Below are 12,379 nucleotides of genomic sequence, written 5' to 3'. Positions count from 1 at the left end.
TGCCATATTTTGCGGAGGTTTCATCCAATCATTTCACAAGGTTGGCAAGTTCATCTTTGCTGTCTTCCAGGCTACCAATGTCATCAGCAAACCGAAGTTTTGAGATTGTTCACCCCCTAATGCTGAGTGCATGTAAGTGATCTTCTAGGGCACCAGTCATTATGTGCTCCAAATAGATGTTGAACTGTGTGGGCGAAACAAGGCAGCCTTGCCAGACTCCAACAGTGGTGCAAAACCACTCTCCTATTGTGCCATTGACGAGAACTGCACTGCTGGCCTTGGTTTAATGGTAAGAATAAGCTTACAACCAACATTGTACTTCTTCATGGTTGCCCAGAGAGCTTCGTGCCATACTGTGTCAAACGCCTTCTTGAAGTCAACAAAGATGTGGAAGATGTCCTGCTGGTGTTGTAAGTACTTCTCACATAGAACACGAAGGCTGAAAATCTGTTTTGTGGTACTTCTTCCAGCACGAAAGCCAACCTGTTCTTCAGCGATGATATTCTCCGCTTGCGGTTTCAATCTGTTCAATATGACTTTCAACATCACTTTGCTGCGATGGCTAATTACGCTTATGGTCCGGTAACTTTGACACAATTGCAGGTTGCCTTTCTTTAGCAGAGTGATGATTAGTGACTGTGTCTACATGGAGGGCCACTCACCGGTCTGCCAGATCTTGTTGCAGATCTTGGTGAGTACATCTATTACTATTTCTCCTCCGAATTTCATCAACAGTATAGACACACACACAAAAATTCCCCCAGGAATAGAAAGTTAAAGAAACCTCCATGACAACCCAGTTCCTGCTTCTCTGCCCCTTCCCCAACAGAGCCTAGCCAGTGGGCCAGACACTCACATCCCCTATCCCCCAGAGGCCAGCTGCAGAGCCCCCCTGGCCCAGACACTCATAGACCCTACCCTCCTAGAGCCCAGGGATCCAGAGGGAGAAACAGCCTGATGCTGGGTCCCAGGTTTCCACAGAGTTTCCTGCACACTGCTGCCTCCTTCCTTCAGGGAGTCCTGGGAACCCTCCAGATTCCTCCCTCTCCCACCCCCTGGCCCTGTCTTCTATTTGCAAGCTGAGCTCTGCCAGATCCAGTGACCCCTAGTGGTGGTCAACATCTCTGCAGCCCAATGGGGGGTTGGGGAGGAGGAAGAGAAAATTCTGCAGGCCCAGCCCAACATTAATGCAGAATTATGCATTGCGCAGTGGCACAAAATTCCCCAGGGGTATTACAGTGTAACATCATCATATACAGTTGGCATTGCATCATTGCAAATCAACATCACAGGCTGAGGCAAAAATCAAAATCCAGTCATTATAATGTCATCAGGAAATCATGCATGATTATTTTATTAATATTATTCTTTCCCTCCGTCTGCCTCCTGAATCTTTATATTGGCTACTACCAAAGAACAGAGAGTGTAAGAAGTCTTTCTCCTATGCAAATCTGAACTAAGGGCCAGCTATACTTTGTAGTCCCAGCAACCTGGATACACTTCCTTTGGCTATATCAAAGGGGGCAGGGAGGCACAGGACTCTTCTCCCTACCCACTCCACTCAGGGAGCACACAAGAGAATAGGAGAACCTTTTAAACTTTGTTTTTTTTCCTTTTGTTTTTGTTAAATTCTGCTCAACTCAAACTTCTGACAATCTTTTAGGATAAAAGCTCTCTATTAAAGACTGAACCTTTTCTTCTCCACAGCTGAGGGCTACTAAGGAATGGTGCAGCTCAACTTTCAATAAGACCTGATGTTCCTAATGTAAAATACAAGCAGAAAAAAAATTATGGGGATAAAATCTGCATGTGGTCTCTATAATTCATTCTTTATTGTTGCTTGTGCTTCAAATCTGAGTATAAAATTTGGTCCCCCACCTTTATTTTTCAATTAACAGCCAAGGCTCAGTTTTATTATCATCATTTATTTATTATTTGTATTATAGGCACATCTAGGAGCCCAGTCATAAACCAGGACCCAACTGTAATGCTAACAATATCTAAAGGCAGCTAACAAATCTTGCCTACTTTAATCTTAGTTTTGAAACCCAGATCCAGAAATCATAGGACCATATAATTCCTAAAAACCAGACATTCTGTAAGTGGCTATTCCTTATTTTGAAAGGCAATATTTCTTTAAGAAAAATTGCTCTTTTCTGTTACTAAAGTGTGTCTTGGAACATGAAAATGTGCATTGACTGACTCAGCATTTAGTTCTCTACATACCATATTACCTATACCACCCCCGCCCACCGCCCACAAAAAGTTAAAGTTGCAAAGTCAAGCACTCAAAAGTTACGAAATAACAGAATTAAGGTTGCCTGTGCAACACTAGATGTGTATGCCTTATAATACAGTCTTTAATTACATGATCACATACGATTTTTTCCACAGGGCCCTGGCCTCATTCAGTACACAGAATGGATGGAATTCAAATAATGAACAGCTATCCAAGTCTTTGTATTCATATTTTTTTTCAGTATGTAGCCCCATGCTTTACTTAACACACTCAATTCAACTCTGCTCTGGAGATGGCATTATTAATTTCCTCACAAGCTTTCTTATGGTGTTCATCATCAGAGCCATCCCATCCATAGGACACACTGGAGACAACCCGGGCCCTGTGCTTTGGGGGGCTCCACACTTTGGGACGCGGGGTCCAGGGCAGCCTGGGTGGTTAGCAGTGCGCCTGGTGCCAGCAGCAACAAGCAACCCAGACCCAGCCTGCTCCGCTCCGCTGGCTCCCAGCATCACTCGGGGGAGGGGGCGGAAGCTGGAAAGAGGCAGGATGGGGGTGGGGACTAGGGGGAAGGGGTGGAATGGGGGCAGAGCAGGGTCAGGAAAAGGCGGGGCGAAGCAGGAAGAGGTGGGGCAGGGACCGGGGGAAGGGGTGGAGCGGGGGCGGGGCCTGGGCCAGAATAGGGGTTGTCCCGGGCCCCGCACCACCCTAGGACGCCCTGCTCATCACTATACTATCTAAGGTCTGAATGCTCAAAAAGGAGTTAGGCACTTAACTTACTGAAATCAGTGGAAGTGAGAAGTCTAAGAAGAAGTTAGGAGCCTAACTCATTTTGAGCATTTATTGTCACAACACCCCTAAGAGATGAGAGGTGGTATTTTCTCTATTGTACAGATGGGGAACTGAGGCACATAAAGATTAATTTCAGAAGTGTTCACTAATTTTGGTTGCCCAATCTGAGACACTCAGGCTCTGATTTTTCAGAGTACTTAATATTATATAGCACTATGTTTGTTCAAAACACAGGACCCATGGACTTCTGTTGCACTGTGAGTACTCAACACTTCCACAAATCAGACCCCGTGGTCTCAAGTCAGGCACCCAGAAAATGAGGAAAACACAATTAGTGACCGCTGTAAGAGTTTGGTTTAAATGCCTTGATCAGAATCATACAGGAAACCTGTCTAAAGGGCAGGGACAGAATTCAGTTTGCTTGTGTAGTACTGTATTCAACGGCCCTAACCACGAGACTATCCTTTCTCTTCCTGCAATCTCCTGTCTCTTTCATTACATGCTTTCCAACTTGGACAACACATAAAGCAGGGATGCCTCCAGACAACAGTGTCCCACACTAAACAACCCTGATTAAGATGTTTTTTCTAGAAAAATATGCTCTAGTTCAAATAGGAATTAATTCGGGGAAGACCTATGGCTTTAGGATTACACAGGAGGTCAAACTAGATGATCGCAGTGGTCCCTTCTGGCCTCGTAATCTATGAATTCCCAGAGCAAATCCATCCTGGCCAGTGAATTAGGCAGTGGTCCTGTAGAAAAATTAGTATTTGATCATATAATAAAAGACTGTATCATAACACATAAGGGGTGGCATCCACAAAAGTATCGAGAAGTTCGGTGGCACCTTAAAGACTAACCGATTTATTTGGTCATAAGCTTTCATGGGTAAAAAAACCCACTTCAGATGCATGGAGTGAAAATAACAGATACAGGCATAAATATATATTGGCACATGAAGAGAAGGGAGTTACCTTACAAGTGGAGAAATTAATTAACCTTGATTATAGCATTTCCTAACTTTTGAATGTTTGCTTCACTTTGCAACCTTAATTATTTTCTTTTAACATAGGTGTTTTTTTTTAATTTCCTAGGTTATGAAAAAAGCAAACAGAAAAATCAGAAATCCCACTATGTAGCATCATATGAACATCCATGTGGGTCATCAGCAGGGTTGGTACCTTTAGATCCACTACATGTACCTCTGGCACTTGAGCTGACAAAGTAAATGATAGCAGTAGTAAGTTGTTACCCTGGATGTGGGCCAACACTAGAGCAGGATGAGAGGCTTTGCCAGTGGGTTTCACTGATATTTGCTGATAGCAGAGAAAGGATAGATGAGACTCAGGAAACCTGGGTTCCATTCCAGGCTCTCGGGGGAAGTGTGTTCTAGTGGGCACAGACTCTTCTGTCCATTTCACTCCAGCAAAATCTCTTCCATTACTTCCTTCCCAACCTGTCCCTGACCCATTCCTATATCTTCCCCATCCCTGGCATCACATCCCAGTCCCATTCTCCTTGTTCCAGTCTCCACTCTTCAATTTTCTCATCCCAGTCCCAGCCTCCTGACCCACCCAGTCCTAATCTCAGCCCCAGTGTCCCCACATTTCCTAGTCTCAGTCTTCCTGACTAGCCAGTCCTAGTTCCATCCCACCCCAGCACCATGTCCCAAGTCTCTTTGTTGAGTAAGTTTCAGGTCCCCATTTCCTGGCTCCTCATCCAATCTGTTTCTTTCCCCCACCCTGGCCTCCAGCTGCTTCCCACCCACATTCCCTATCTTCAATACCTCCCTGTCCCAAACTCCTTCCTTGGGCTCTTGATCCAACCACAGTGTCCCCCTACATCTATCCCACCACTTCACTGTCATGGTTTATTTGACCAACCAGTTCCAGTCTCCCTCCAAGGTTCCTCATCTAGTATCTTCCCTCACCTGTTTCCTTTCCCACCTTCCAATCTCTTTGCCCGGTGAGTCAGTCTCCCCTTAGCTCTGAGTCCCAGTTGTCTTGTCAGGTCCCAGTTCCTCCTGCCCCACCACTAACTAGCCTCTAGTCCCAGTCTCAATGTCTCTCCTGGCTCCTTGTCCCATCTACCTCACCCCAACCTGCACAGGTCCACCTATTGCTCCCTCTGCATTCAAATAAGGCAGCTTCTTCCTCCATGCCTGAGCCCAGCACAGGGCTCATTGACAGCACAGAAGAAATTGTCTTCCTGCTTTCAGTTCAGATGCCCAAACCCAGCCCACAGCAGGCCTGCTCAGCCCCATGCTGGAGAATGTTCAGTACAAATAGAATTGTCAGGAATTTCAGCTGCTAAAAAAATCTAAGAAGTCTCTACTGAGCATGTGCACACTGAGATTTTTCATACGCTTTTAACATGTCTTAAACTTAGGTGGATTTCACATGGATAACAAAAGCACTGCCCTAACAAAGGCTGCTTGCTTGACAAATTTAAATTTCCAGTTTGAACACATGCTTTTCAATGGTCAGTAGAATTTTCTAGCAAGAACAAAACATATTTTTCCTAGCCTCATTTTTGCATATGGCTGAACTGTTGTGGCTGAAATTAACACAAAAAAACCCCCCACTAGCCTGTGGCAGATACCTGGCATCGAAAATTTCAGCCTGAACAGTTCAAGTTTGGCTAAATTATAAGCAACTGAAACAGGATCTTATGATGGGAACTGTTGGGCAACCTTAGTAAAAGGGGTGCAATCAGTCCTGCCTATAATAATGCAATCTCCTTAATATCTGTATAATCCAAAAAAAATGAACATTGTGACAAAAGTGTTACTTTTTCTGCAGATGTAAGAGTGATAATACAATTGCCCCATTCTTGTCAGGCCACTGGCCTTTTGAGGAGTTCCAAGGATAGAATTTTAGTATTCCCAATGTGCTTTAATAAGTTAGTAGGATCATAAATAGGGCCCTATCAAATTCCTGGCTGTGAAAAACGTGTCATGGACCACGAAATCTGGCTATAGGAGGGCAGAGGCAGGGCTGGGAGTGCACAGCTGGGGGCTCCTATCGTGCACCAGGCTCCAGCTGCTAATCCCAGCCCAAGCTGACTAGGGATGGGACTTCCTTTTCCCATGCATGGGCCACTCATGAAGCCCGGTCAGACCCACCTCTGGGAACCTCCCCAGGCTGCAGGAAGCTCCACAGCTGCTGGCTGGGAGCCCAGCTCTGAAGGCAGCGCAGAAGCGAGGGCAGCTGTCAGGCGGACCCAGGCAGGAGGCTGCCAGGAAAACTGGAACATATGGTAACCAACTCCCCATACCCTGTGACCCTCACTTCTGCGCTGCTTCTGGCGGTGATTCTGGCTTTAGAGCTGCGCACCCAGATAGCAGCCACTGCTCTCCGGCTGCCAGCTCTGATAGCAGCATCCCTACCAGCATCAGCCCAGAAATAAGGGTGGCAATCCCACAACCCGCCCTACAATGGCCTTGCGACTACCTCCCACCCCTCCATGGCCTCCCTTTGGGACGGGACCCTCACAATTACAACACCCTGAAATTTCAGATATAAACACCTGAAACCATGAAATTGACTATTTTTAAAATCCTATGACCTAGAAATTGACCAAAATGGACCCTGAATTTGGTAGGGCCCTAGTCATAATGAAACCTAAATTATCCTATAAAAAGAAGTTGGGAAAAGTGAAAGCTTTAGGTTCAACAAATACCAAATACACATTGAGGCACAAAAAAAAAAGCCAAAAACTAAGGGAAATTATCACATACTAATATATTAAACATAGAAATATACCAGTTTAGGAGCTAGGAAGAACCTGTGTTATTTTGCAATGCAATGTTTCCAGTTTAGCACCCTGCTTATCTTTTAGCTCCTGAAGGTACTGTGTTGCATTTCATCCTTTTATAACAATGTTTTATAGACAAACATCAAGAAACAATGACTGAAAGTATGCTATTTTACACGACAGCAACTACTACATTAACATTTCTTTCTAGACACCACTATCAATTTGTCCTTACCATATATTCCATATTGGAAGCTGGTGGATACACCTGACTCCGTAATTTATTATGAAGATCCAAGACACTTTGCATATCACTGTCTGTGATAGCCCTTTTCCCTCTTTGCTTGGCAATCCACCACTCACCATCCTCGTCCATGTACTTTTCCAAAAGTTCCTCTAATAGTGTACCATTGGGAAGAACCACTGCAGAAACTGTTTGAGCTATGAATAGCAAGGCAGTTACACTGAGCCATTCCTGTGCTACACACTTCATGATGAATGACCTCAAAACTCCCCAGGGTTAATTCCAGGACAAAGTCTTTCTTCCAGGTCTGTTGGCTGCAAAGGCATAAGAGAGAGTAAAGTGATTCTGAGGTTAGAGTGTTGGCCTGAATTAATCTGTTAAATAACAAAAGTCAAACTGTAGTTGGGAGGGGAGTGTGCCAGTGTGGTTTTTAGGGATGCCAGAGAACATAGACACCCATCCTTTACACTGTGGCTTTGACCTCATGAATTGAAGATCATTCAAGTAGTTATGTAAAGCACACTTAAGAGTCTGCATAAATAAAAGCAATTTTTTCATAAACTGCCTTCATCTGATAGTGCCTCCCTTTACGCAATCTAAATTAGATGATTAAATTAAATTAGGTCCTCTTAGAATATGCCAGTGTATAAATATAGCTGTTTTCAAGCTAAAGGGGCTTGCAGCAAATCCCAAAATGAAAACCACCCCAAAAAAGAATGAAGTATGCTTTAAAAAAATCAGAACTATCAAATCTGATGTTGATCAGAATCTTTTGTTTTATGATTTGAAAACATTTTGAGTCTCCAAACTTAACAACAAAACTTAGATTATTAAAACCTGTTAGTCAAACAGGGTTTATTTATTATGCTTGGAGAACAAAACTGATGAATTGTTTTAAAAGAAGGTTTTAAGATGCAGTTCTCCTATCAAGAATGTTCTTCTGATGCCCGCTACCGTTTGGAAAGCTGCAGTAGCTCCCTCATCCCAGTCCAAAATATATTAACACTGAAACACCAATCCCCTAGCACTCCGGTTATGGACCTAGCTGTGGAGGGTAGAGGGGGAAAGGAACATCTGGCATCTTGAAGAAAATGCACAGAGAGGCTGCATAGGTAACCAGTATACCCAATGTTCCAATAGGGAAGATACATCGTATTATACTACTGGGCCACAATTGCACTTTCTGCACCTGTTAGGCATTAAATAAAGATGCTGGAATTAGAAAGTCTGGCTTTTTGGCTCCCGTTCCTATGATAAAAAAATATCAATCTGCCTTCACTGGGCTGCATTTCAACCACACGCCCGCCCGGCTTCTAAGGACAAATCAACTGCTGCTGCCCCAAAGTTGCTGCTCAGCAGCACGCGTCCTGTGAGCGCGCGATGGAGCGACAACTCTGCGGAGAGTCGAGTCTTCCAGCAAGTCAGAGCTGGAGCTCGCCCCTGGCCCCTGCCCTCCCGCCTCAGGCCCTTTGTTACACGGCCCCGGCTGGGACGGCGAGGAGAACAGGACAGAAAGCCCAGGCGGGGAGCTGGGTCTCCCCGGGAAGTCCCCGACTCGTGCGCGGGAAGAACCGCAGGTCCGGGGGGGCGCCGCGCGCAGCCGGGGCGCTGCTGATGGTCGCGGGAGTCAGGGCTGAACGGCGCGGAGCCGTTCCCAAGCGATGCTGAGCCAAGCCCTTACCTCTCCCGGCCTTTCGGACACCCAGGTCCAGGCTGCAGCCACCCAGCCACAGCCGAGTTCGGGCCGCCGCCCGCCCGCCCGCGTCTCCTCCCCGCCTCGCAGAGCCGGGAGACGCGCCGGATTTGCCCGGGCAGCAGAGCAGGAGTCGGGGCGCGCTGGAGGCTGCGCCTGCAAACTCTGCGAGAAGTTTGTGCACCAGCCCCTCAGCGCAGACACTTTCCCTGCCCCCCGCTCTGGACGTGGAGTCCCCTTCCCGCGCTCGCTCCGGCCTCTCGAAGGCCCCCTCCTGCTCCCTGCAGCTGCCCGTGCCAGGAGCTCCGCGCTTGCTTCCCCTTTGCTCCCAGCCATTTATCCCGGGCCTAGAGCGCGCCCCCAGTGACGTGCCTTGGCCACCCCGCCCCACCAGCATCCCGCCCGGCCGGCCGGCACCGCCAGGAGACTCGGAAAGGGGCTCTGTTTAGCGCCACTCAACCCCTGCCTGGAGAGGGAGAAGCTGGCTCCCGCTGAGCTCAGCTACCTGCCTCCCTCCTGCAGATTTTTTACCCCCAAGTTGTACCATCAGAACAGAGAACAAAGGTCCTCACTGGACCAAGCAAATCCAGAGCCGCAAAGGCGCGTTAAAACCCCAGATCCTGCAGCTGCACCCCGCCAAGTTTTGGCCGTGAAGCTACAAATCTTAAAAAAACAAAATCAGGTCAAGACAAATGCGGCTCCAACTGCAGCAAAACATTCTGGATCCTAGCACATGCGTACTGGAAAAACCCAGGTCAAACCCCTTGATCCAGCCAAATGTTGCCCCATCTGTCCCTACAGTTTAACCTAACAGCTAAACGGATGACGGGTCCAACTGCAACCAAAAACAAACAAACAACAAACAAACAAACAAAACAAAAAACTGGCCTAGGGCACAGCAACTCTGCAAAAACTCAGATCCCATGGAACCCGCTGGATCCATCCAGTTATCAGGGACGAGATGGAGTAGAAGCAGCTGCACTTGATCTCCCCCCAGTAGAATTTAGAAGTTTATCGCCAGAAAGGGTGCTGTTAAATAGGTGGTTTTGCATTGTTCTTACAGGAGCTTTGTCAGAGCCTGGATTTTTCTAGCCAAGTCGGGAATGGTAACAATTAGGTGCTTGGGTCCAAAAAACGGCAGGATCCAGCTGACTTTGTGCCGGATACATTCACCCATTGGTACTGCTGTCCCACTTTGCAGCATGGTCCCAGGTTTTTTGGTGCCCATGGGATTTATATATAGAGACAACACAAGTTAAGGGATTGAGGTTAAAAACTGGCAGGATCAGAAGGATCCACCAGCTATGTGAGGGTTGTTGTTTTTTTCAGTGCTGTTGATCTGGGATCCATCAGAGTACATGCAGATTTCTCCACTGAAACAGGAGCAGCTTAACTTGTTATCTATTTAGATTGTACAGTTTGGGGTTTGAGGCAAACAATTGCCAAGATCCAGCTGGATCCAGGTGCTAGAGTCAGGTTATTGCAGGGGTTATGCACCAGAATTCATCACAATCTGGAATTTTTGGGTGTAGTGGGAGTGGCTATACTTATTCTCTGTTGATGCTGTGGAATTTGAGTGGAGGCCAAAAATTGGTTGGATCTGGCAAGATCCATATGCCAGATCTGGGTTTTTGTAATGCTTGCATCTTAGTTTGCATGCTGTGTGTGCTTCTGTTCCTCTCTCTGTACATGGGCGTTTTTCTTGTGTATATGCCTAAATATCTGTTTCCATCATATAATAGCATCAGGAATGTGTATACTTAGGAACAGAGAATGTACGCCATATTTACAGGATGGGGGACTCTATCCTGGGAAGCAGTGACTCTAAAAAAGGTTTGGTTGAGGGGCAGATCAATTGAACATGAGTTCCCAGTGCAATGTTGTGGCCAAAAGAGCTAATGCAATCTTTTGATGCATAAACAGGGGAGTCTCAAGTAGGAATAGAGAGTCACTGGTGCAACTGCTGCTGGAATGCTGGCTCCAGCTCTGGTGTCCACAAATCAAGAAAGATGTTGGTAAATTGGAGAGGGGTCAAAGAAGAGCTACGTGAATGATTGAAGGATTAGAAAACATGTCTTATAGTGAGAGTCTCAAGAAGCTCCATCTATTTAGCTTAACAAGAGAAGGCTAAGGGATGACTTGAAAGTACCTACATGGGAAACAAACATGTGATAGCAGAAAAAGGTATAACAAGATCAAATGGCTGGAAGCTGAAGATTGTCAAATTTAGACTGGAAATAAAGCATAAATTTTTGAAGTGATTAAACCCTGGAACAATTTGTGGTGGATTCTCCATCACTGACAATTTTTACATCAAGACTGGATTTTTTTTTTGTAAAAGATGTGCTCTAGGAATTATTTTGGAGAAGTTCTATGGCCTGTGTTATGCAAGAGTTCAGATGAGATGATTGCCATGGTCCCTTCTGGACTTGAAATCTATGTAACTATGAATGGGAACTTTTGTTGGTAGTAGTTTATGGCTGCATATTATCACCAGGGCCAGTGCAATCCATTAGGCGACCTAGGCGGTCGCCTAGGGCACTAGCATTGGGGGGGTGGCATTTTGGGTCCTTCGGCGGCGACTGCAGCGGCCGGATCTTCGGTCGCCCCAGTCGTCATCGGCATTTAGGCGGAGGGAGCTGGGGCAGGGGGGCACAGGGAGGGTCACCTGCAGCAAGTAAGGGGGGGGGCGGCACGCAGGGGAACTCCCCAGCCCAGCTCACCTCTGCTCCGCCTCCTCCCCTGAGCACGCCGCCCCGCTCTGCTTCTCTCCCTCCCAGGCTTGCGGCGCCAAACAGCAAGCCCGGGAGGCGGGAGAAGTGGAGTGGTGACGGCGTGCTCGGGAGGAGGTGGAGCAGAGGTGAGCTGGGGCAGGAGCTGCCACACGGCTCCCTGGGCTGGAGGGAGCTGCTGTGGGGGCCACAGGGCGGAGGGGTGCTGCTGCGGGGTGCCTCAGGGTGGGGAGGAGAGTGGGGAGCTACGCGGGGGTGCCCTTAGGGCGGGGGGGGGCGGAGAGCTGCCACAGGGCTCGGGGGCGGGGGGTGCAAGGTGCAATTTTTGCCTAGGGCACGAAACATCCTTGCACCCGCCCTGATTACCACACATGACAAATTCAAAATTCTCAAAGGGAAAGGTAGCCATGGTACTCCTGTAAATCACTGAGGCTCTATATCTCTCTTTACCTCAGTAGTATGCACCCCTTTCAGTTTAAAATGAAACACATACCAACCATCATCTTGCACACTTCATTTTGGGTATTCGTCACAAATTTTACTGAGACATATTTGGAGTTTGGCAGGTTGAAAGCTGTGTTACGATATTGGAGTACAGGTTTTGTTCTCAATAAAATGCATAAAAATAAGTTAATTAAGCAAATAAGCTCCTTACATTTTGTGTTTAAGCAGCACCCTTTGTATTTGATTTGTGATAGCCCATGATTTGTGACAGCCTAAAAATGTTGTGACTGTGACAAATGTGGTTTTGACCTATCTTGTCAATATGTGTGTATATATGCATTTAATTGCTCCATTCTTTTTGTCTTTATCAGTTTATACGAAAAGAAAGACCCATGCTGTCTTTTTATGTAAATTGATAAAAGCAAAGAGAATGGATCTAGGAGATATACATACCCATATTGAGAGGATATGTTTAATTG

At 46.6% G+C, this 12,379-nt stretch overlaps 1 protein-coding gene across 2 annotated transcripts in view; it reads right to left on the bottom strand.

Moving 5' to 3' along the window:
• Window positions 1-8,995, bottom strand: part of CRISPLD1 (cysteine rich secretory protein LCCL domain containing 1) — a 56,667-nt gene extending 47,672 nt beyond the window's left edge. For both annotated transcript variants that reach the window (XM_039521565.1, XM_039521566.1), the window contains exons 1-2: window positions 8,713-8,995; window positions 7,023-7,345 (exon numbers count right to left, since the gene is read on the bottom strand). In XM_039521565.1, the coding sequence (XP_039377499.1) occupies window positions 7,023-7,280 (258 nt within the window). In that variant the 5' untranslated portion in view covers window positions 7,281-7,345; window positions 8,713-8,995. The remainder of the gene's footprint in view (window positions 1-7,022; window positions 7,346-8,712) is intronic.
• Window positions 8,996-12,379: the final 3,384 nt, after the last annotated feature.

The sequence above is a fragment of the Mauremys reevesii genome, linkage group 2 (assembly GCF_016161935.1).
Source record: "Mauremys reevesii isolate NIE-2019 linkage group 2, ASM1616193v1, whole genome shotgun sequence".
Classification (NCBI taxonomy): domain Eukaryota; kingdom Metazoa; phylum Chordata; order Testudines; family Geoemydidae; genus Mauremys; species Mauremys reevesii.
The sequence above is the reverse complement of the archived record's forward strand: the minus strand, read 5'-3'. Positions and strand labels throughout refer to the sequence as shown.